Here is a 23,163-nt window from a genome sequence, read left to right on the forward strand (position 1 = left end):
TTTCTTGTCAATCCTTACACCTTTTATTTTTTTTTCTTGCCTTACTTCTCTGGCTAGGACCTCCAGTACATTCCTGAATAGAAGTGGTGATAGAGGACATCTTTGTCTTGTTCCTGATCTCAAAGGGAAAACTTTCACTGTTTGACCATTAAGTATGATGTTTGCTGTAGTGTTTTGTAGGTAACTTTTGTCAGATTAAGGGAGCTCCTTTCTGTTTCTGGTGTGCTAAGTAAGAATTTTTATCTTGAATGGATGTTAAATTTTATCAAGTACTTTTCTTGCCATTGAATGAGATGATCTTAAGATTTTTCTTCTTTAATCTGTTCATGTGGTAAAATATACTGATATACTTTTAATGCTTAATCAGTCTTGCAACCTACTTTTTGATGACTCATTTGGTCATGGTGTTTTTAAAGAAATTGCTATATTCAGTTTGTTAAAATTTTGGTCCGAATTTTTGCATCTTTGTTTGTCAGCATAATTGACCTGCAATTTTACTTTCTTACGATGCCTTTGTCTGGTTTTTATTTTAAGGTTATGCTGGCTTTATAAAAGGAGCTGGAGAATTTTTCTACTTTCTTTAATCCAGAAGAATTTACATAATATTTCTATTTCTATTTCTTCCTTAAATGATTGGTATAGTTCTTTAGAAAAGCCATCTGAATCTGGAGTTTTCTTTGCAAGGAAGTTTTTATTTGCTTATTTCTTTAATTGTTAATAGGACTATTTATATATTCTATATTTTATAAATTGCCTATTTTGGTAAGTTGTGGTTTTTAGCATTTTAATAAATTTGAACATTCATTAGCATGAAAATAAAGTAAAAGCTCTTGAAATAATCTTATTTTCCTAATGTCAACAGTATTGGTAGTGATAATTTTCTTTTTTCTTTTTAATGTCATTATTTGCGACTTCTGCTTTAAAATATTTTTTGATCACTCTTGCCAGATGTTTGTTATGGCTTTTAAAATTATTTTCAGAGAATCAACTTTTGGCTTTGATTGTTCTCTGTTGCAGCATTTTTCAAACTTCATGGTCTCAAAACCCCATTCTTAAAAATTATTGAGGACTTAAAAGAGCTTGATGTGGGTTATATTGTTAATATAAATTATAAGTTTTTCTCAGTTGTGAAATTAAAGCTGAGAAATTGAAATTCGTTTGTTAAAAATAAAATTACTGCATGTTAATATAAATAACATTAAAGGAAAAATACCTTTATGAGATGAATGGCAGCATTTTACATTTTTTCGAGTTTTTGTTAAATGCCTGCCTTAATAGAAGACACTGTATATTCACATCTACTTCTGCATTCAGTCTATTGTAGTATGTTTTGGTTGTAGTCGTAGAAGAAAATCTAGTCTCACACAAATATGTAGTTAGAAAGCGGAAGAATATTTTAATAGCCTTTTCAGATTTTTGTGGATAACCTTGTTTGATATTACAGCAGATCTCAGTAACTTTTTGTTTTTGTTTTTGTTTTTGTTTTTAAGGTTAGTTGCAGTGTGGAATCTTAAATTACATGATTGCATATTTCTTGCTCTGGTACATTTAAGCCCATTGGTTTTGGAATCTTCTGCTCATGTATAATTTTGTAACATCATGCTTTGGTGATTTGGAAAGTTATGTTTACTGAGTTAAACAATTCTTGCAAATATTAACATATTTTATTGTGTGATACCAAAGACTACCTTGGTTAAAATCACCTCTAATCTCATCAGCAAAAGTACCTAAGTATGGGGATGCTGTCAGGCTTAAGTTAGTAGATACGTTTGCACATTCCAAATTCTTACTTGAAAGTTCAAATTTGATCTTGGCAACAAATGTTATCAGTTGATTTTCTTGCTCACTGTTTGTTTTTGAGAAAATGTCTGCCAAATACCCATGCCTTGATACATATAGTTAACAGTTGTTCTTTCAAGTAAAAATGGTGTTCTATGAAAAAGGTGCCTAGTTCACCTAGCAACTCAATCACAAACTGCTTTTTCTTGATTATTTTACTTTGTGACAGATGTTATTTTCCCATTTTGTCACTGAATATTTATTTACAAGACATGAAGAATTGACTAAATAATTTTTACTGCTTCCTCAAGCACTTTTTTTAGTGAAACTGTCTTTTTCTTTCTTCAACTGCAAGTGTGTGGCAGTCAGTAATACATTGACTAATAATAGTTTGATGTCATTGCCTTGATTCATAATGAGGTTCCAGCAGTATATCCACTGTTGCATTTGTGAACTAAGCAAAAAGGCAAACATCATCTTAGTATTATTATCTCAATAGTTTTGCTTTTGGGCACCTCATTTTGTTTATGATTAATTTCTGATATTTATGATTTTCTTCATTTTACTTCCTTTTGATGTATTTTGCTGTTTTTTTCAGTTTTAGATGAATGCCTGTTTCATCAATTTTCAGCTTTCTAATATATGCATTTAAAATGGGCATAAGTTTTCCTCTATAGTTCTGATATATAGTATATTCATATTTATTTAATTCCATATATTTTCTAATTTTCATAATTATTTTTTAATGCATTGGTTAATAAAAATATATTTCTTAATTTCCAAACATGAGAATTTTGTTTTCTTGATTTCTGGCTTTATTGCATTGTGGTTAAATAACATTTTATGGTTTGAGTTCTTTGGAATTCCTTGAGATTTGTTTTAGGGTCCAGCATATGGTCAGTTTTTACAAATGTTTCATGTGTATTTTAAAATAATATGTATTGTTTAGCCACTGAGTGCAGAGTTCTATATCTGTCTATTAGGTTAGGTTAAGTGTGTTAATCTTGTTTGAATCCTCTGTAGCCTTACTGATTTTTTTTTTAGCCTTTGTAATTTTTTTTTTTTTGTTTTATCAATTACTGAGAGTTATATGTTTAAAATATACTGGTCAAATTGTGAATTGACTGGTTTTCCTTGTAACTCTTTTAAGTTTTTGATTAGTACATTTGGAGGTATTGTTAGTGTACATATACATTTAGAAATGTTACAGCCTTTTGGTTCTTTGTAACATCATTATGAAGTATCTCTTCTTATCTCTAAAGTCTACTTTGTCTGATATTAGTATAGCTAAATAAGCTTTCTTTAGTGTTGAATGGTATTCTCCTCCTTTCTGTTAGAGATATGATATTATGAGTAGGATGTAGTTTTTTAAAAAACTCAGTCTAGCTGGCTGGGCGAGGTGTCTCACTCCTATAATCCCAGCACTTTGGGAGGCTGAGGCAGGCAGATCACGAGCTCAGGAGTTCCAAGACCAGCTTGACCAACATGGTGAAACCCCGTCTCTACTAAAAATACAAAAATTAGTTGGGCGTGCTGGCAGACACCTGTAATCCCAGTTACTTGGGAGGCTGGGGCAGGAGAATGGCTTGAACCCAGGAGGCGGAGGTTGCGGTGAGCTGAGATTGTGCCATTGCACTCCAGTACTCCAGCCTGGGTAACAAGAGCAAAACTCTGTCTCAAAAAAAAAAAAAACCGTTGTCTTTTCATTGGAACTTACAATCCATTTATATTGAGTGTAATTAATTACATATCTTAATTTAAACCCACCCTCATACAGTGCACGCTGTGTCATGTTATATATGTATTTTCCTGTTCTTTTTTGCCTTCTTTATAAATCATTATTTTTTATTTTTATTTTTTGAAACAGGATCTTGCTTTGTCACCCAGGCTGGAGTGCAGTGGTACGATCTTGGCTTACTGCAGTCTTGACATCCCAGGCTCAAGCCATCCTCTTGCCTCAGCCCCTCAAGTAGCTGGGACTACAGTCACCCACCACCACATCCAGCAAATTTTTGTATTTTTAGTTTGATTTCACCATGTTGCCCAGGCTAGTCTCAAACTTCTGAGCTCAAGTGAGCCACATGCCTTGGTCTCCCAAAGTGCTGGGATTACAGGTGTGAGCCACTGTACCTGGCTAATAATTAATTTTCTTATTCCTTTTTTTACTTTCTGAGTGGGGAATCTTGTATATTTATTATTCTTCTGCTGGTTACTGTGTAGATTATAATATACATCCCAATCAGAGAACCATCAAATACTTTATTTCTGTTCCTTCCTTCAATGACTTTTTCATTGTTGTTGTCATGTATTTTAAATCTCTATATGTTTACCCACAAGTGATTGTTATTACTGTTTTTTTGAAGTTAGTATTCATTAGATTCATCTACATACTTACTTACCATTTCTGATGCTTTCTGTTTCTCCCTTCGTTTATGACCTTCTAGCTTAGATCACTTTTTTTCACCTCCTAAAGAGCATTCCTTACTATTTCCTTTAGCACTGGTTTGCTGGTGAGACAGACCTTCAGTGTTTTTGTTTTGTTTTGGTCTGAAAATGCCTTTATTTCACCATCATTCTTTTTTTTTTCCCCCTCGAGACAGTGCTTCGCTCTGTCACCCAGGCTGAAGTGCAGTGGCATGATTATAGCTCACTGCAGCTTCAGACTTCTGGGCGCAAGAAATCTTCCTGCCACAGCCTCTTGAGAAGCTGGGACCACAGACACATACCATCATGCCTGGCTAATTTTTGTGTTTTTTGTAGAAATATAATCTTATTATATTGCCCGGGCCGGTCTTAAACTCCTGGCCTCAAGTGATTCTCCTGCCTTGGCCTCCCAAAGTTCTGGGATTATAGGCATAAGCCACTACACCTGGCTGACCGTGATTCTTAAAAGATATTTTCCAAGGACAGATCTTAGGTTAGTTGTTGTTTACTATTAGCACATTACATTTATTCTTGCGTTATATTCTGGCTTGTATGTATTGAAAATTCAACTATCAATGTAATGGTTGATAATTTGAAGGTAATCTGCTTATTTGACTGCATTTAAGAGTTTTATCTAGGATTTTCAGCAGTTTTACTATGTTTAGGTGTGAATTTCTTTTTTTTTTAATTAAAAAAATTATTTTTTATCACATTGTAGTTAGAGTTTGGAAGATTTCTTTTTAGTTATCCTGCTTGGTGTCTTGGGATTTCTGAAATCTGTAGGTTGATGTCTTTCATCAGTTTTGGGAGTTTTCAGTCATTATCTCTTCAAGCAAATAATTCTTCCACAAGACTCCAGTTAAACTTAGACTAGACCTTTTAACTGTATCTTTATGTTTTTTAATCCCTCCAGACTTTCCAACCATTTATCATTCTAGGTATATTTTTTTCTGACTAGTTTTCCAGTTCATTTTTCACTGGGCCTATATCTGTTATACCTATCCCTTGAGCTCTTAATATGTATTTTTCTATTTCTAGAATTTCTGTAAGTTCTTTTTCAGATCTGCTCTGGCATTTTAAAAATATTTTCTGTTCTTTGCTGACAAGGGTGTTACTATAGTTTGAGGTACTTGACTCTGAAAAAGAACTTTGATGATTTAGTGAATTATGTTGATTAATTTTCCAAAGTTAAATCAGCTTACATTTCTGTAATAAAATTCATTGGTTATAATGTATGATCTTTTTAGGAAGTCTGCATTTGATTTGCTAAAGTCTTGTTTAACATTTTGTGCCTATATTCACGAGAGATGTTTTGGCCTGTCATTTTCCTCGTGTCCTTGTCAGGTTTGGGCAGCTTCATAAAGAATTGAAAACTGGCCTCCTCCTTTTTGTTCTCTGGAACGAAAAAATTGATGTGAGGTATTACTCTTTAATGATTTAGAAGAGTTCCCTAATGAAGCCATCTGAGTCAGGAGATTACTTCAGGGAAGATTGTAAATGATGGATTCAGTTTCTCTAACAGATAGAGAATTGTTCCAATTTTCTGTTTCCTGTGTCAGTTTCTATAAGCTATGTTTTTCAAAGAAGTTGTCCATTTTATCTAAATTATTAAATACATTGTCATAAAGTTGTTCTTAGTATCTCCTTATTTTCCCTTTTTTTTTTTTTTTTTGAGGTGGAGTTTCGCTCGTTACCCAGGCTGGAGTGCAATGGCGCGATCTCGGCTCACCGCAACCTCCGCCTCCTGGGTTCAGGCAATTCTCCTGCCTCAGCCTCCTGAGTAGCTGGGATTACAGGCACGCGCCACCATGCCCAGCTAATTTTTTTGTATTAGTAGAGACGGGGTTTCACCATGTTTACCAGGATGGTCTCGATCTGTTGACCTCGTGATCCACCCGCCTCGGCCTCCCAAAGTGCTGGGATTACAGGGTTGAGCCACCGCGCCCGGCCTCTTATTTTCCCTTTACTGCTTATGTTAATATTTTCTTTCCTTTTACTGTCTATAGCATACATACTGATGCCCCCCATTTTAATTTTTCTAAAATGTAATTTCTGTCTTTTTTCTTGATTATTTCTGCTAAGGGTTATTAATTACTAATATTCTCAAAAAGCCAGCTTTTGGGTTAATTTTCTCTTAGTGCTTTTATTTCATTGAATTTTGTTCTTATGTTATATCTTTTGTACTACTTTGTGTTGATTTGCCATTTTTTTCTAGCTACTGATAGTAGATGATGATAGCGTTTTCAGCTTTCCTTCTTTTAAATATACATTTTAAAGCTATAAATTGCCCTGTAAGTATAGCTTAAACTGCATCTCACAAATTTTGATACTACATTTTATCAATTAAAAATATTTTTAAATTTCCATTATGATTTCTTCCTTGATGAATAATTTTGTTACTGATTTCTAGTTTAATTGCACTGTGCTCAGAAAGTATACTTTATATGGTTTCAATCTTTTGATATTTATTAACTTGCCTTGTGACCTAGTATATGATTCTTTTCAGTCAACATTTCTTGAGTACTTGAGAAGAATGTGTATTGGAAAGTTGTTGGATTCTACACATACGAATTAGGTGAAACAAATTGGTTACTAGTGATGTCAAATTTTTTATATTCGCAGGATTTTTTTCTTCTATAAATGACTGAGAGAAGTATCTTAAAATCTCCAACCATTATTTTGGATTATTTTGTTTTTCCTTTTATTTCTGTCAAGTTTTGCTTTATAGATTTTTGAAGCTCTGCTATGAGTTATATACAAATTTATGATTGTTAAACATTCCTGTTGAACTTACCTTTTATCATAACAAAGCATCTCTCTTTATACCTAATAATTTAAGCCACCTGTTTAATATTAACGTAGCAATATCATCATGCTTTTAATTAGTATTTGTATGATATCGTTTTCCATTTCTTTCTTTTAATATATCTGTTGCCTTGAATTTAAAGTAGTTCTGTTGTACACAGAATATAGTTGTGTGTTTTGAGATCCAGTGTAATGTATTTGTTATTTAATTGAAATGATGGGTCCATTTACATTTAATGTAAAACATGATATAGGAGGATTTACGTCTTACAAGGCAGATATTTGTTTTCTATTTGTTCCTTTCTTGACTTTCTTTAAATTAATCAAGCATTATTTTTTCTATTTGATTTTACATATAATTTTACAGTATACATCTTTAATGTGTGTGCATGTATTTTTAAGTAGTTGTCCTAGAGATTAGAATATTCTTCATTAAAATAGTAAAATGCTAGTTTATTAGGTTCTAGTCTAAATTTATACTTTTAACACTTAAAAAATGCAAGAACCTTATAACAGTTTGATTTCATTTACCCTACTTTTTTTTTTTTTTTTTTTTTTTTTTTTTAATACGGAGACTTGCTTTGTTGCCCAGGCTGGAGTGCAGTGGCATGATCTCAGCTGACTGCAACTTCCGCCGTCCGGGCTCAAGCAGTTCTCCTGCCTCAGCCTCCCAAGTAGCTGGGATTACAGGTGCCCACCACCACGCCTGCTAATTTTTGTATTTTTAGTAGAAATCGGGTTTCATCATGTTGGCCTGGTCTTAATCTCCTGGTCTCAAGTAATTTGCTCACCTCGGCCTCCCCAAAATGCTGGGGTTACAGGTATGACCCACCTCGCCTGGCCTAGCCTACTGTCTTTTGTGTTAGTTTTGTCCTATACTTTATTTTTTTTTACATTTTTTACATTTGTTTAAACCAGTAGAGTCATTGTTACTGTTATTTTAAATGCTAATCTTAATTTATATTTATTCACATATACTTAGTTTTCTTTTCCTCTTAAGTAACTTGTCCAGTTCTGTGCTTCCGTGTGGGGCCATTTTCTTTTAGCTTGATATATATATTGTTCTCTTATAACAAGTGTTTGCCTAACTTTTGTTCATCTAAACCTTTTTATTTTATCTTCATGTTAGAAGATATTTTTTTCTTAGTGTAGAATTCTAGGCTGGTTGGTTGATTTTTTTTTTTTTTTCTTTTTTTGTCTTAACACTTTGGAGATGCCATTTTATTATTTTCATTTTCCATTGTTTCTGATGAAAAATTTTAATTGAGATACAGTTTATATAAAATTTACCATTATAACCAATTTAAAGAACACAATTCAGTGGTTTTTAGTGTATTCACAGTTACAGAAGCATCATAACTATCTAATTTCAGAATGTTTTTGCTACCCTAATAAAGTGAAAACTGTGGGCAGTCAAACTTAATTCTGCCCCTCTGCCCATCCGCTGGCAACACCAAATCTACTCTCTATCTCTGAATTTACCTAGTCTGAACAAACATTTCTTATAAATAGAATTATACAGTGTATGTGGCCATATATGTCTCTCTTATTTCACTTGGCATAATGTTTTGAAGGTTCATCCATGTTGTAGCATGTGGTATTTCTTCTTTGTGGCTGAATAATATTGCATTGTGTTCATATGCCACATTTTGTTTATCCATTCATCAGTGGGTGGACATTTGAGTTTTTTCCAGTTTTTAACTATTGTGACTAATGCCACTGTGAACATTTGTGTAGAAATGTTGTGTGAGTGTGTGTTTTCCGTTCTTTTCACTGTGTGCCAGGAATGGAGTTGCTAGGTCATATGGATAACTCTTTAAGTTCTTGAGGAATTGTCAGATTGTTTTCCACAGTGGCTGTACCCTTTTACATTTCCACTAGCATATATGAGAGTTGCAGTTTCTATACATTCTTGCCAACACTTGTTATATTTTCTGTAGTTTTAATTTTTATGTTATTGCAGCTATTGTAGTGGGTGTTGGCCATTTATTTTTGCTTTTTTCAGAAAGCCTTGCAGTTTTTAGGAGCGTCAGACATTGTGATTGAACAATTATAGAAGCTCTAGTTTGTTATTTTGCTCCAAAGAGAATTAAGTTTTCCTTTGGTATGTATAGTACTAGGAGGTTACCTTGAATCTATTAAAGGTTGATTATAAGACTTTTTAGGGCTGACCTATTTCAATTTTGACCTTATTCTAAGGAGTGGCTGGCCCTTCTGTAGTCTCAACAAAGAACTGGAGTTATTTATGAAGGCTCCTCTAACTTGGTGGGGCCTACCCTCCAATCTTTGTCTCCATAGTAGTAGTGAGCAGCAGCTGGAATCTCTGCTGAGCTCTTTAGCCTCCTAACTCCTATTTCTACTAGTTTTCTTAAATGTTTCCCCTTTTGTGGTCCTTTCTTTCTGGAAATTTCTTTAGCTTCCAGCTCTGAATAGCCCAGATTTCTGACTGTATTTATCCATAGTCCAATTGGACTGCACTTTTACTTGACCTCTATTTCCCTGTTACCCAGCACACTCACGGAAGAAGCCAAGATAATTGTGGAGCTGGTCTTACATGCTTCCCTTCTTTCAAAAGTTGTAACTCCTTCTGTTCCTCTTTGTGTAAGTCACTCTTCAGTGCCTTCAAACAGTTTTTACTTTTTGTCTAGATTTTACAACTTTTATTTAGCAGAGGGTTAGTTTGATACAAATTATTCTAGCAGGGTGTTAACACTAACTAATGATGTTTTATTAGGTGAATTACCAGAAATGACCTCACTATTAAGAGTGAGAACATGAGGCCGGGCTTGGTGGCTCACGCCTGTAATCCGAGCACTTTGGGAGACCCAGGTGGGCAGATCATGAGGTCTAGAGATCGAGACCATCCTGGCCAACATAATGAAACCCTGTCTGTATTAAAAATACAAAAATTAGCTGGCCATGGTGGTGTGTGCCTGTAGTCTCAGCTACTTGGAAGGCTGAGGCAGGAGAATGGCTTGAATCCAGGAGGCGGAGTTTGCAGTGAGCCAAGATCGTGCCACTGCACACCAACCTGGTGACAGAGCGAGACTCCATCTCAAAAAAAAAAAAAAAAAAACCGTGAGAACATGAATTTTTAACAGAAAATTTTGACAAGAATATAGGAAGAAGGATTTCTGTTTTCAGACAGAGAAGGGTAGCCGAGTTTGAAGGATGATAAATAAGGATGATTAAAAGTAAGATAATGTGACTCAGAGGTGTTTGGTATTTGTTTTTTGTTTTTTGTTTTTTTGGTGAAAACTGAATAAGGTTATTAACTGTTTAAAGAATACAAGTTGGAGAAATAATATGAGGATTTAAGATAAAATAATAAAGAGCCATTATCTGGATTTAGTAGTGATAAAATTAAAATTCTGATTTTAAAATGTGTACTGTTAGAGTAGACTTGATTATTTCTGTAAATGTTAGTGATTATTAACTGTTTGGAGGTTTGAATATTTAAATGTGTTGGCCAAAGAACAACATATATCTATTAAGTGTGCCAAAGAGAATTGTGTTCACAAAATGGAAAGGTATACAATAACTAAATGACCATTTTTAGGTGTAGGAGAAAGAGAATAACTGATATTACAGAAATGGACATTACGTTTAGAATATCAAAATACAGAAAGAAGGCAGAAATAGATTCCTAAAGAATAATGCCTCCCTCTCCTCCTACAGGATTAAAAATGGGGTTTTGGAACGAAACTAACCATTTGCTTTCTCCACCAAAATATCCCCAAGAAGGGAGCCAGGTGTTGCAGACCACCTTATATCTATGTTTTTCCTTTCACCCTTTTGTGAACTCTGAAGGTTAGTCAGTGGTTTTCTTCAAAATTTCATTAGGAAATTTGCCAAAGGCATCCTTTTGAGGCAGCTGTCTCTGTACCCTTGGAGGCCATCAGTAATGTTTCCAATCTATAGCAGTAGCCGGCACAAAAATGTTGAACTGTTGTCTTCATGTTTTAAAACATTCCACTGCTGCCACTATCCCCCACCCCGAAATAGTGTAAAATATGCCACATTTTGGGACTTAAGAGTCCTTTCATCATTTTTTGTTACTGTACATTTTTGGGTAAAATCCATCATTAATAATAACTATGTCTAATACATCAATAATGAAAGGACACTTAATTTTTTTCATGTAATTTAGATAACAGTAGACATATTAGACATGCTTAATATATAAAGAAATGATAATTTTTTGTATAGCAAGTTAACATTTTAATTTTTACTATTGAGATTTTATAAAGTAAATATGGTTTAAAGTTTTGGGGGATATTACTCTGACATTAATATGTTCATGATGAAAATGCATTAGAAGAATTTGAAACGCATTTGTGTTTTTGTTCTTACGCAATTTAGTAACATAGGCAACTGTTTTACCCTATGCATCTTTATTATATTAGTCTGTTTCTCTTGTTTAACTAAACTGTCTTCTTTCAGCCACCCACACAGAATATGCCTATGGGTCCTGGAGGGATGAATCAGAGCGGCCCTCCCCCACCTCCACGCTCTCACAACATGCCTTCAGATGGAATGGTAGGTGGGGGTCCTCCTGCACCACACATGCAGAACCAGATGAACGGCCAGATGCCTGGTAAGTTTTTCTCCTCTAAGACATTAACACCAGAGTTGCTTAGCAACTGAAACGACATGAGGGCTCAAGGGATACTAGATTGTTGATGACAAAACTGCTTTGAATGCCCCCGAGTACAAGCTCTCTTAGAGTTTGTTAGCTACAGAGCTACGTGACCTGTATTCAGTGTTTATCAGGCTGCCCTTGGGCTTTGATGTAGCTGACACACAGCATTCCTCTGATGAACAGAACTGGCTAAATTTAGTCTGTCTGAAACTGCAATACAGTTGGCTTTAGAAGCTTTGTGGAAAAAAAAAGGCATTGCACCATGGCTTAAGAATTAAAGTCCGTTTAAAAAAGATATTATAACGTTTCCCTGGGTTTCTATTTACTTAAATATTGATTGATCTCAGAAACAGTATCACTGGGAAAAACACATGGGGAAAGAAATGAAACAGTTTCTAAAGTGCTGTTATATTTAGTATTTCCTCATTGATATTATTGAAGCTGAATCTAGATTTTTTGAATACATATGTTTATAGCATAACATAAATACAGGAATTGATTTTACAGCAAAAATTAAAAGCTGAAAAATACCGTAAACTTTCTTAGATTGTTTATACACTGAACCATTCTCTTTTCTATTTGTTAATTTTAAGTTTGGGGTCACTAGGTTGATATCTTTCAAGACATTGGATGCTGATTTAGTTACCTTTTCCTGGTTTGAAATTTTAGTCTGGAAAGTATCTTTACACTATTTTTTCTTTGTAACAGTAATATCAACCCATATCTATAATTTTTGGTAGAATATTATCTGCATTAGGTATCAGAATATTTTTACTTTCTAAGACAAAAGTTATTTTCATTAACAAAAATAAGGCATTATACACCTAGCAGTATGGAAATAAAATAACAGAACAATTATTAAAATTAGTAATTAGCGTCTTTAGGATACTGTTTTCTCTAGCTGATTGTGTTGATTGATAGCACTGGTGTCCAAGGATGATGGGTGCAGTAAGAAACAAGAGAGCACGGAGCAAAAGAGGCAAGGTAGTCTGGTTCATAGAAGATTGATGTGTGCCTGATCTTATAGGAAGGCAGTGGTGTTTCAGTAGCTGTCTCCTATTTCCTGCTAAAGCTTACAACACTAATGGCACACATCCAGTGTGGAGGTAGGAATAAAGACATAAGTACTTCCCAGTTTATAGTCATATTGTAGTCAAGAGAAAGTTTCTTGCCAAGTCCACATTTAATTCACTAGGACACACTATTTTTAGAACTGCGAAGGTAGTGCTAGTGCAGGTTAGCTAGTTAGGAGTTTTGTGACTTTTATGATGGTACCTCGAATTAGGATTTTGACTTAACTTCCCCATAAAACATTCAAGCCTAAGGCTAAAGAAGCATTTGAGCAGCAGTACAGTTATGGTTAACATGACATTTTGGTTTTGGGTAAGGCCTTCTGAAGTAGTTATATTCTTTTATAAGCTAGTTATTATCAGTCACTTACGACCTAGGTTGTTCAGAATACTGTAGAGCTTCCAAAAGAATGGTTAAGAATCTCTTCTAACAATGGTTAATGGAGTTAAGCGTAGAAGAAATTGGAAGGCCAGTAAATGGTATTTTCTTTATTTGTTCCTTATAGCATTTAGCCAACCTTTTTATGCACACGAATTTGCATCTTGGCTGTTTCCTATTTCAGTTTTGTTTTTAACGTATATTTCATCATGTAGACTCAGTTTTAGAGCTACTTACGTGCTTGTTGATCTTGGTTATATCACTTTTCAGTCTCAGGTTTCCTTTTTTAAAAAATTAATTTTTTTTGTTGTTGAGACAGAGTTTCGCTCTTGTCGCCCTGGCTGGGGTACAATGGCGTGATCTTGGCTCACTGCAACCTCTGACTCTTAAGTTCACGTGATTGTTCTGCCTCAACCCCCTGAGTAGTTGGGATTACACATGCCCGCCACCACACCTGACTAATTTTTTTGTTTATTTAATAGAGACAGGGTTTCTCCTTGTTGGGCAGGCTGTTCTGAAATTCGTCACCCCAGGTGATCCACCCACCTTGGTCTCTTAAATTGCTGGGATTGCAGGTATGAGCCACTGTGCCCGGCCTAAAAAAATTAATTGATTTTTTACAAACTACATGCCTGTGGGACCAAAATCAAAGAGTATCAAAGGATAACTAGCTGCCACCTCTCCAGACAGTTCCAGAGAGGCATCAGTTTCTAGTTGTCCTTCAAGGGATAATTCTCTTGCCAGGCACGGTGGCTCTTGCCTGCAGGATCCCAGCACTTTGGGAGGCGGAGGTGGGTGGATCACTAGAGGTCAGGAGTTTGAAACCAGCCTGACCAACATGGTAAAACCCCATCTCTACTAAAAATACAAAATTAGCTGGGCGTGGTGATGCACACCTGTGATCCTAGCTACTTGGGAGGCTGAGGCAGGAGAATTATTTGAACCCGGCAGGTGTAGGTCGCAGTAAACCGGGATCATGCCTTTGCACTCCAGCCTGGACAGCAAGAGCGAAACTCTGTCTCAAAAAAGAGATATTTTCTCTGTATAAAATAATGCATGTGTATTACCTTCTTCTTTTTTCTTTTTTGCTCATCAGCCCCTTGGTACTACATTTCTATTACCGTTTTTTCTCTTATTCTTTAAAAAAAAATACAAATGATAGCATTCATTAAATAGTATTATGTGTCTTTTCTTTCTCCCTTAAAGGTATATCTTAGAGACCATTATTTTATTCTGTATGTAAATAGATAACCTTATTCTTTTTGGTCTCTGTATCACATTCTGTTTTACAACTGTAATTTATTTGAACATTTATGATGGAAATGTAGGCTTCTAATCTTTTGTTACTGTGAATTATACTGCCATGAATTTGCCTGTAAAAAATATATATGTGCATATATATATAGTGCATATCAATACACATGCACACAAAAACTTGTATATCTATAGCATAAATTCCTGGAACTGTAATTGCTGGGTTAAAGGTATATGTATTTTTTTAATTTGATAGATAGTGACAAATTGCTTTGTATAAAAATAGTAATATCCATCACTTCTGCATTTATGAATTTCACGTCCATGGATTGAAAATATTTGGTAAAACAAAACTGTACTGAACATGTACATATTACTTTTTTTGGTCATAATTCCTTAAACAATACAGTATAACAACTATTTGCATTATGTTAGGTAGTACATACAATGTAGGGATTTAAAGTAAATGAGAGGATGTACATAAGTTATATGGAAATACTGTACCATTTTATGTCAGGGACATGAGCATTTATGGATCTTGGAATCTGTAGATGGTTCTGGAACCAGCCTCATACAGATTTTGAGGGACAGCTACTTCCTTTGAATTGTTGCTTGTCTCCCTTAAGCTTGATCTGACCCTTGATTCCGTAAGCTTGATTCCCCACGGAATATAAGTAAGATTTATATTCCTTTAACGATGGATGAAAGTGCTTCTTTCTTCATAATACACTTAGATTAAACTTGATTTTTGAGAATCTGAAAGGTGAACCCTGGGTCTCATAGTTTTAATTTGCTTTCTTATTTTAAGTGAAGCAATCAATCTTTTAATATTGATGAACCTTTTTGTAGTTTTTTTTGTGAACTAGTCATTCCCTCATTATGTCCTTTGCCCATTCTTTTACTGGTGGTGGTGTTTTACTTACTTCATATGTTAAGTAATTAATTTGGTCTGTGATATGTCTTATGAATAATATTTTCTTACTTACCTTTTTATTATTTTTGAGTTTTTTGTGTCATGTGCAAATTTTTAAATTTTATATAGTATAATTTTTCAGTGTTTTATAACTCTGGGTTTTCTGGCCTGCTTAAGAAGGTCCTTCCATTATTATTTTAAAAATTCTCCTTTTGAAATTCTTTTATGGTTTAAGTTTTCTGTTCATCTAGAATTAGTTAGTGGAAGAAGTGAGGCAGTGATCCAACTTGTTTTTTTTCCAAATGGCTCCCGAGTTGTCACAACACCATTTACTGAATTAGTTTTCTATTGCTCACTGATACTTACTAGTTACTCAGCCATGTATTTGGGTCTGTTTTTAGACTCTGTTCTAGTCAGTCAATCTGTTAATCTTTTCATTATGTTCACAGTTTTGTTTTGTTTTTGTTCAGACAGAGTCTTGCTTGTTGCCCAGGCTGAAGTGCAGTGGCGCGATCTTGGCTCACTGCAACCTCCGCCTCCCGGGTTCAAGTGATTCTCCTGCCTCAGCCTCCCAAGTAGCTGGGATTATAGGCACCCGCCACCACACCTGGCTAACTTTTGTATGTTTAGTAGAGACGGGGTTTCACCATCTTGGCCAGGCTGGTCTTGAACTCATGACCTTGTGATCCACTTGCCTCGGCCTCCAAAGTGCTGGGATTCCAGGTGTGAGCCACTGCGCCCAGCCTATGTTCACAGTTAATTACTCCAATCTTACATGTTTCGCTGTTTTTTAAAGAAGCTAGTCCTCCCTTCATTTTCAGAGTGCTCATGATTTTTCAAAAACATTCGTTTCTTAATCTGTAAAATGGGAATAACTACCTCGCAGTATTTACTGTCTTTCCTATAAACCATTTACTTTGCTATTGATTAATTACTGTTTGTTATTACTATAATAATGCAAAAAAAAAAAAACAAAAAAACCCTTTCCAGGTACTTTTGTATGGACCATCTATTTAATTTTCATATTTTGCTTCTGATCATTTTTCTTCAAAGGGCCTAACCATATGCCTATGCAGGGACCTGGACCCAATCAACTCAATATGACAAACAGTTCCATGAATATGCCTTCAAGTAGCCATGGATCCATGGGAGGTTACAACCATTCTGTGCCATCATCACAGAGCATGCCAGTACAGAATCAGATGACAATGAGTCAAGGGCAACCAATGGGAAACTATGGTCCCAGACCAAATATGAACATGCAGCCAAACCAAGGTAACTAAGCTTTATGGCCTTCTTGACTAGAGTACTATATTAGCCTTTGAAAGTAAAATGATTATCAGGTTCTTAGCTGATTCATAAAAATATAAGTTTAAAATGAGTGACAGTCTTGCCCACAAAAATGAAATGTTGAGTTTGAAACTAGTTTAAATCTTTTTTTATATGTACAAATTAAATTGCTCAATTTAGCTTTTTAAGCTTATTTATTTTTATGTCTTTTGAACAGTTTATTTGAGGTTCTGTGTTGTTGAGAATCGTTTTTTAAAGCTGATCAGTGAAGAACCAAACATTTGGTTTAGAGCTAGAAAGTTGAGAAAATAAACACCTGCCTTACAGTTTAAATGATGTATTAATTTATATGAACTCCCTTTGATTTATATGGATGTTTTCTGATGCTATGTTTTAGCATTAAAAGGTAATTCTAGAATAATTTGCTATTAGAATGTTCAGTGGGGTGCTGCTGTACTACTCTTAGAGTGCTATAAGTCCATTAAAGTTTATTACCAATCTCAGAATGAAATTGTGCTATGTTTCTCTTTTAAGTATTCTGTGAATAATAACTAAAAGCCAGTAAGTGGCGCTCTGTTCTGTTAATTGTCTGTTAAAACATTTGGCATGTTTCCAGCTTAACGTTATTTCAGCTACAAAATGTGGTAATTCTGTCTTACAGTTAAGACTGTAAGATAGAGTTAAATGTATTTGGAATAAAATTTTCTAGATTTTGATTATTAAAAAGCACTAAAATGTACCCAGATAAAAGAATTTAATGTTAATCTGTGGATAATTCCTTATGATGAAATAATGTATTTTAAAATATACAGATTTTTAAAATAATTCTCAAGATATACTGAAAACAAAAGGAGATAATAGAAAAAGTTGTCAACATTGTAGCTTCACAAAATGGCACTTGCAACATTTTTTCCCCCCAAAGTTACTTAATGCCCACGGTGGAATTATTTTTTTGTTTTTATTAGGTCAATTAAGAGTCCAAACAACAGCAAGATCCAGTCAGTGCTAGATCAAAAGGGAGTTAAGGTGTTTCTCTATACAGTTTGGTTACCAGGAGAGAGAACAGGAAAATTCATGATTCTGGCAGCAACTCCAGTAATGATGGCACACTTCTTAGGTACCTATGGTTAAGAAAAGGTATGGTGTGCACAAAAAAAATTGATGTTGCTGGAGCAGGGTTTGACATGACATATTAAGATTTGAGAAGAAAAAAATAATGCATGCAGCAGTGTGTATATTGACTTTCTGGATAAAAGTACTGAGGTGTTTATAGAAATTTTTTGTTCTTAGGGACCAACTTTAACTTATAAAAATGTCATATTTTGTAAGAATGTGTAGCTCTTCCTTTTACTGTAGTACATTAGTTATATCACTTTTTGCCTTGTTCTCATAGTTTATAAATTTCTTGGTTTTTATTTTTATTTTTATTTTTTGTATTTTGTTGAAAGAATAGAAACAATGTCTCGATCTGTTGCCCAGGCTGGTCTTCAATGCCTGGTTAAGTGATCGTCTGCCTTGTCCTCCCATAGTCCTAGGATTAGAGGCATGAGCCGTTGCACCTGGTCAGTTTATGAATTTCTTAATAGAAAATAGACTATACAAAAATGATCAGGTATTAATCTGAAGAAATAAAAGACAGTTTTCAAAAAGAAAATATGGTGAAAATCATTGAGGAAATTTTCATTGTTTTAAAAAATCTCTTTAGAACAAATAAAAATCTTCATTTAAATTTTGATATTTCAGAGTCGAAAGAACACAAAAGAAGATTACAGTTTCCAAAAAAGAAAGTTATACAGTGTTCTGGCAGCTTCTACTTTTTTAATCATATGAATTTCTTCTAAAAGCATTTTAATTATATGTTATCTTTGAACAAAGAAATTGTCCATGATGAATTTTATTAATGAAGTTTTTTTTTTTTACTAGATACTAGAGGATGATTGAAGAGTTTTGTTAATGAAGTTTTAATATTCATTTCACTATAAAACATTTTCTTAGCTTTTATAAAAATAAGCTATATACTTTACATTAAAGGTTTTTCTGTTTATTATTTATTTTTGTTTGTTTTAATTCAGCAACTAAGGTAGTATTATTGCAGAATGCTTTTCTCTGTGCTCTCTTAGAGGGTCCATTGCTTCTAGGTGAAGCACAGTTTTTTTTTTTTGAGATGGAGTGTCACTCTGTCACCCAGGCTGGAGTGCAGTGGTGTGATCTTGGCTCACTGCAACCTCCACCTCCTGGGTTTAAGCAGTTCTCCTGCCTTAGCCTCCCTAGTATCTGGGATGACAGACACCTGCCACCACGCCCAGCTAATTTTTGTATTTTAGTAGAGATGGCGTTTTACCATGTTGGCCAGGTTGGTCTCAAACTCCTGACCTCAAGCTATCCATCTGCCTTGGCCTCCCAAAGTGTTGGGATTATAGGCATGAGTCACCGCGCCTGGCCCAATTTTTATGTTAATCTTGGCAAAATGTTGCTTAATAGTCTTAATCCAACGTATACTTCTCCATCTTATTTTCACTGTTATCCAGGTAAAGTTTATTGATTTATCACTTTGAACCTTAAGAGTTATACCTGGCTGGGTGCTGGTGCTCTTGCTTGTAACCTCATCACTTTGAGAGGCTGAAATGAGAGGATCACTTGACCCCAGGAGTTGAAGACCAGCCTAGGGAAGATGGCAAGACTCCCATTTCTGCAAAAAGAAATTTAAAAATTCTAGACATGGTAGCTTGTGCCTATAGTCCCATTTGCTCAGGAGGCTGAGGCAGGAGGTTCAGTTGAACACAGGACTTAATGGCTACAGTAAGCTTTGATGGTGTCACTGCATTCCAGCTTGGGTGACTCCAGCTTGGGTGGTTCAAAGTAAACCACCATATTCCTACATAAGCTTATTTGCATATAGAGCAATAAACTCCACTAGAATTCAACAAGCTCTTAAAATACAGGAAGTGTGTCTGTTTTGTTTGGTGCTGTATCCCAAGTGCCTAGAAAAATGTCTGAGGATGAGCACATAAAATCTTATTTCTTTCTTTCATTTCTTCAGTAAAAATCAAGTGTTATATGATTACCTGTCTGAAAGATGTTTATTTAATAAAGCAAGAAGTACATTCAGTAGAGTATGAAAAGGCAAGTTATATAGAAAGGATTTATGAAGATGGCCGACAGTTATATTGGACAGATAACGTGTGTATTTTTCATTCCCAGGCATTAGTAGTTATAGCTTTCCACATTTAACAGAATTTTAATAATTATATATTCAAATGTAAAGAATTTTACAAATTGCAGTGTTCGTGTTAAAGAACATATTTTGTAAGTTCCATGTGTGTAATTCTTTAGATTTGAATTTATCTTGGCACTGTAGCTTACTGTATGTGGGACCTTGGACTAAATTACTTAATTTCTCTAAGTAAGATTAAGTGAAATGATGCATGTACAAATCCTGACTTGGTAATCATTTGCATAATTTTTATAAAATCAGTTGGTGAGAATAATGAAGCTTTTTAAAAAAAGTGAGCACTAAAAAATTTGAGATTGATTTATCAGCTATTCTCTCATTTTAGCCATAGCATCTAATTTATTTCTGGTTTTTGTTTTAATAGCATTAAGAAAGTGTTGATTCATGTGGCTAAGTTGCAAATGACAATATCTTTTTTTTTTTTTTTTTTTTTGAGACGGAGTCTCCCTGTGTTGCCAGGCTGGAGTGCAGTGACACCATCTCAGCTCACTGCAGTTCTGCTTCCTGGGTTTAAGCGATTCTCCTGCCTCAGCCTCCCGAGTAACTGGGACTACGGGCGCATGCCACTGTGCCCAGCTAATTTTTGTATTTTTAGTAGAAACAGGGTTTCACCATGTTGGCCAGGATGATCTCTATCTCTTGACCTAGTGATCTACCCGCCTTGGCCTCCCAAAGTGCTGGGATTACAGGTGTGAGCCACTGTACCCAGCAAATGACAATATCTTTAAAACACTGTGCTTTCTGTCAGTGTACGCTTCGGTTAGACTGATCCAGAGGCTTAACATGAATGTAGGAGGACATTTTCTTTCAGTACCTAAACTGTTCACATTGATTATGTAAGTATGAAGGGCAAAGAGTATGTATTATCACAACTGAGAGTGTTTTCTCTTATTATCTTACTACTACACAATACAATTAAGAGACCAAAAGAAGGTTCTTGAGATAAGTCTAGCATTTATTTTTTATCTGTATTTTTACATAGTAGTTTATTTCCTTGTACCTCTGCTATTGGCATATATGGATATATCTCATTTTTTAAATGGCTGTGTTCTTTATATGGATATACTGTAATATAGCAAAGCCATATTCACTTTTGATAGGTGTTTCTAGTCTTTTACTGTTACAAATCCTTCTGGAACAAATGTCTTTGTACCTGTGTCTTTGATTCCTTGTACCAGACTGTAAGCTGTAGTAAAGAAAGTAATTTTTGTAGGGTAAATTCTAGAAATAGAAGTGTTAAGATAAAATATATGAATACTGAAAACATTTGAGAAACATTGCCAAATTGTTTTCAAAAAAAGGTTAAATGAGGTCACATTCACATTCCTACAGTGTATAAAAATGATTATTTTACTGCATACCCAGTGACAATCTTCCTAATCTTTATCTTTGCTGTATAGGGGAAAAGTATAAACTCAATTTGTATTTCTTCAATTATTGGTGAAGTTGCATCACTTTGTATGTTTATTTGCTGTTTGCATGTTTGTATGTTTTCTATGAATTGCCTGTTCATGTTTTATATTCTGTGGTTTGTCTGTTATTGAAGGAGTTGTTTATAGATTATCTGTTTACCTTATGTGAATTTCACATGTGAAAACATTTTGTTAGTTTTAAGAGGTAGGAATTTAACTTTTTAAAATTGTTTTAGTGGTAGGATTCTGAAATGGTAATATTAATGAAAAAATGCAGTTATTTCCCAGTTATATTGGAACTTCGGCCCAACATTTGCTAAATTATGGTATTGATAGATTAATTACTGTAAATACTTTGGAAGGTTCAGCATTCTTTTTAGAATATTAAAAGGCCTGAGAAGTTCTATAGTAAAGAAACTGATTTGATTTCAATTAACATGAGTATGTTACCATGGAAGTCTTCTTTTCTTTCAATTTTTGGCATATTGCTTATCAAAAATAAGAGCTAATATTCAGTGAGTACCTGTTAGTGCCAGGCACTATATCAGAATGCTTTGCATATCTTTAATTCTCACATCCTAGAGGTGTAGTAGGTACTATTATTATCATTTTATGCATGAAGAAACAGAATCCTATAGAAACCACAGGCAGGCCTTGCTGTATGCGATTCCAGTATGCATAAATTTCAGTTACCACAGTTAAGTTAGATAACACCTGTTCCTTCAACACAACCATTCGAATTTCAGTTACCATGGTACATCAAGAGTAATTGTATAAAGTACCAACTTAGCTGCCATCTCTTAAGTCTGCAAATCACCACATAAATAACAGATGCCTGTCACGATAAGTGATGGATGTTACTTTTAGATTTTGTCAGTGATTGGTCACTGTGCATCTGTCAGTTAGTGCATGCACATACAGCAAAGCTTGTTGTTGTGTTACTTCCTTGGCTCCCAGCAGTAAACCTATATGACATTTTACAAACCTGGATAATTGAAAGAGGGACTTGGCCAACAAAGATAAAAGTGCACCAACAAAATGAAAAATGATAATGCTAGAAATGAAATCCAAATTCATTGTAAATGGAGTTACCGAAGAAATTGATGACCGTGGGAATGTTGACACTGCTGCCATTTGAGAATCTAGATATGCACTGCAGGTGCTTAATGAAGGAGAACTCATTGATATAAATGAGAAAAGTAGTTGTGATGAAAAGGATAAAGATGTCGCAGAGGAAGCAAGACTGGCAAAATATTTCATATTAAAGAAATTCTTGGAGATATTTTACAGCATTAAAAGTACAGGTTAAAATGTTGGATGATGATCCAAACTTAGAAAGGGGTATGACAATTTGCTAAGCCGTAGAAAAGAGACTCACTGTAAATCATCATATATACCATTAGGAGAAGGGAACCACTTTTAAAATTACTCTTCATAGGATTTTTACAGAGAAGTGAAACACTTTAATTCTCAGTGTCTCTTTTCTTTTTTTTTTTTCTTGAGACAAAGTGTTGGTCTTGCTTTATTGCTCAGGCTGGAATGCAGTGGTGCAGTCTTGGCTTACTGCAGCCTCTACCTCCCAGGTTCAAGTGTTTTGATTCTCCTGCCTCAGCTTCCTGAATAGCTGGGATCAGAGGCACACACCAGCATGTCCAGCAAGTTTTTGTATTTTTAGTAGAGATAGGGTTTTACTGTGTTGGCTAGGCTGGTCTTGAACTCCTGACCTCAAGTGATTTGCCCACCTCAGCCTCCCAAAGCACTGGGATTACAGGTGTGAGCCACTGTACCTGGCCAATTCTCAATGTTTTTAGTGTTTAAAATTAAGGTGAATTAAATATATTTTTTTTCCTACTGATTATTAAGATCATTTTGCATGATTTCAGCTTTCATGGTCATTGATATGCTCTGATATAATTATGCAAAGGGAAGACTGTAAGGTTTTATAGACACTTTGAGAAATGCT

At 34.6% G+C, this 23,163-nt stretch overlaps 1 protein-coding gene across 3 annotated transcripts in view; it reads left to right on the forward strand.

Moving 5' to 3' along the window:
- The window catches only part of SS18 (SS18 subunit of BAF chromatin remodeling complex), a 68,890-nt gene that overhangs the window by 12,807 nt on the left and 32,920 nt on the right, over nt 1-23,163 (forward strand). For all 3 annotated transcript variants that reach the window (XM_012445053.2, XM_012445052.3, XM_012445054.3), the window contains exons 4-5: nt 11,452-11,605; nt 16,320-16,541. In XM_012445053.2, the coding sequence (XP_012300476.1) occupies nt 11,452-11,605; nt 16,320-16,541 (376 nt within the window). The remainder of the gene's footprint in view (nt 1-11,451; nt 11,606-16,319; nt 16,542-23,163) is intronic.

The sequence above is a fragment of the Aotus nancymaae genome, unplaced genomic scaffold (genome assembly GCF_030222135.1).
Source record: "Aotus nancymaae isolate 86718 unplaced genomic scaffold, 86718_ANA_hifiasm-v0.15.2.pri h1tg000020l, whole genome shotgun sequence".
NCBI lineage: Eukaryota > Metazoa > Chordata > Mammalia > Primates > Aotidae > Aotus > Aotus nancymaae.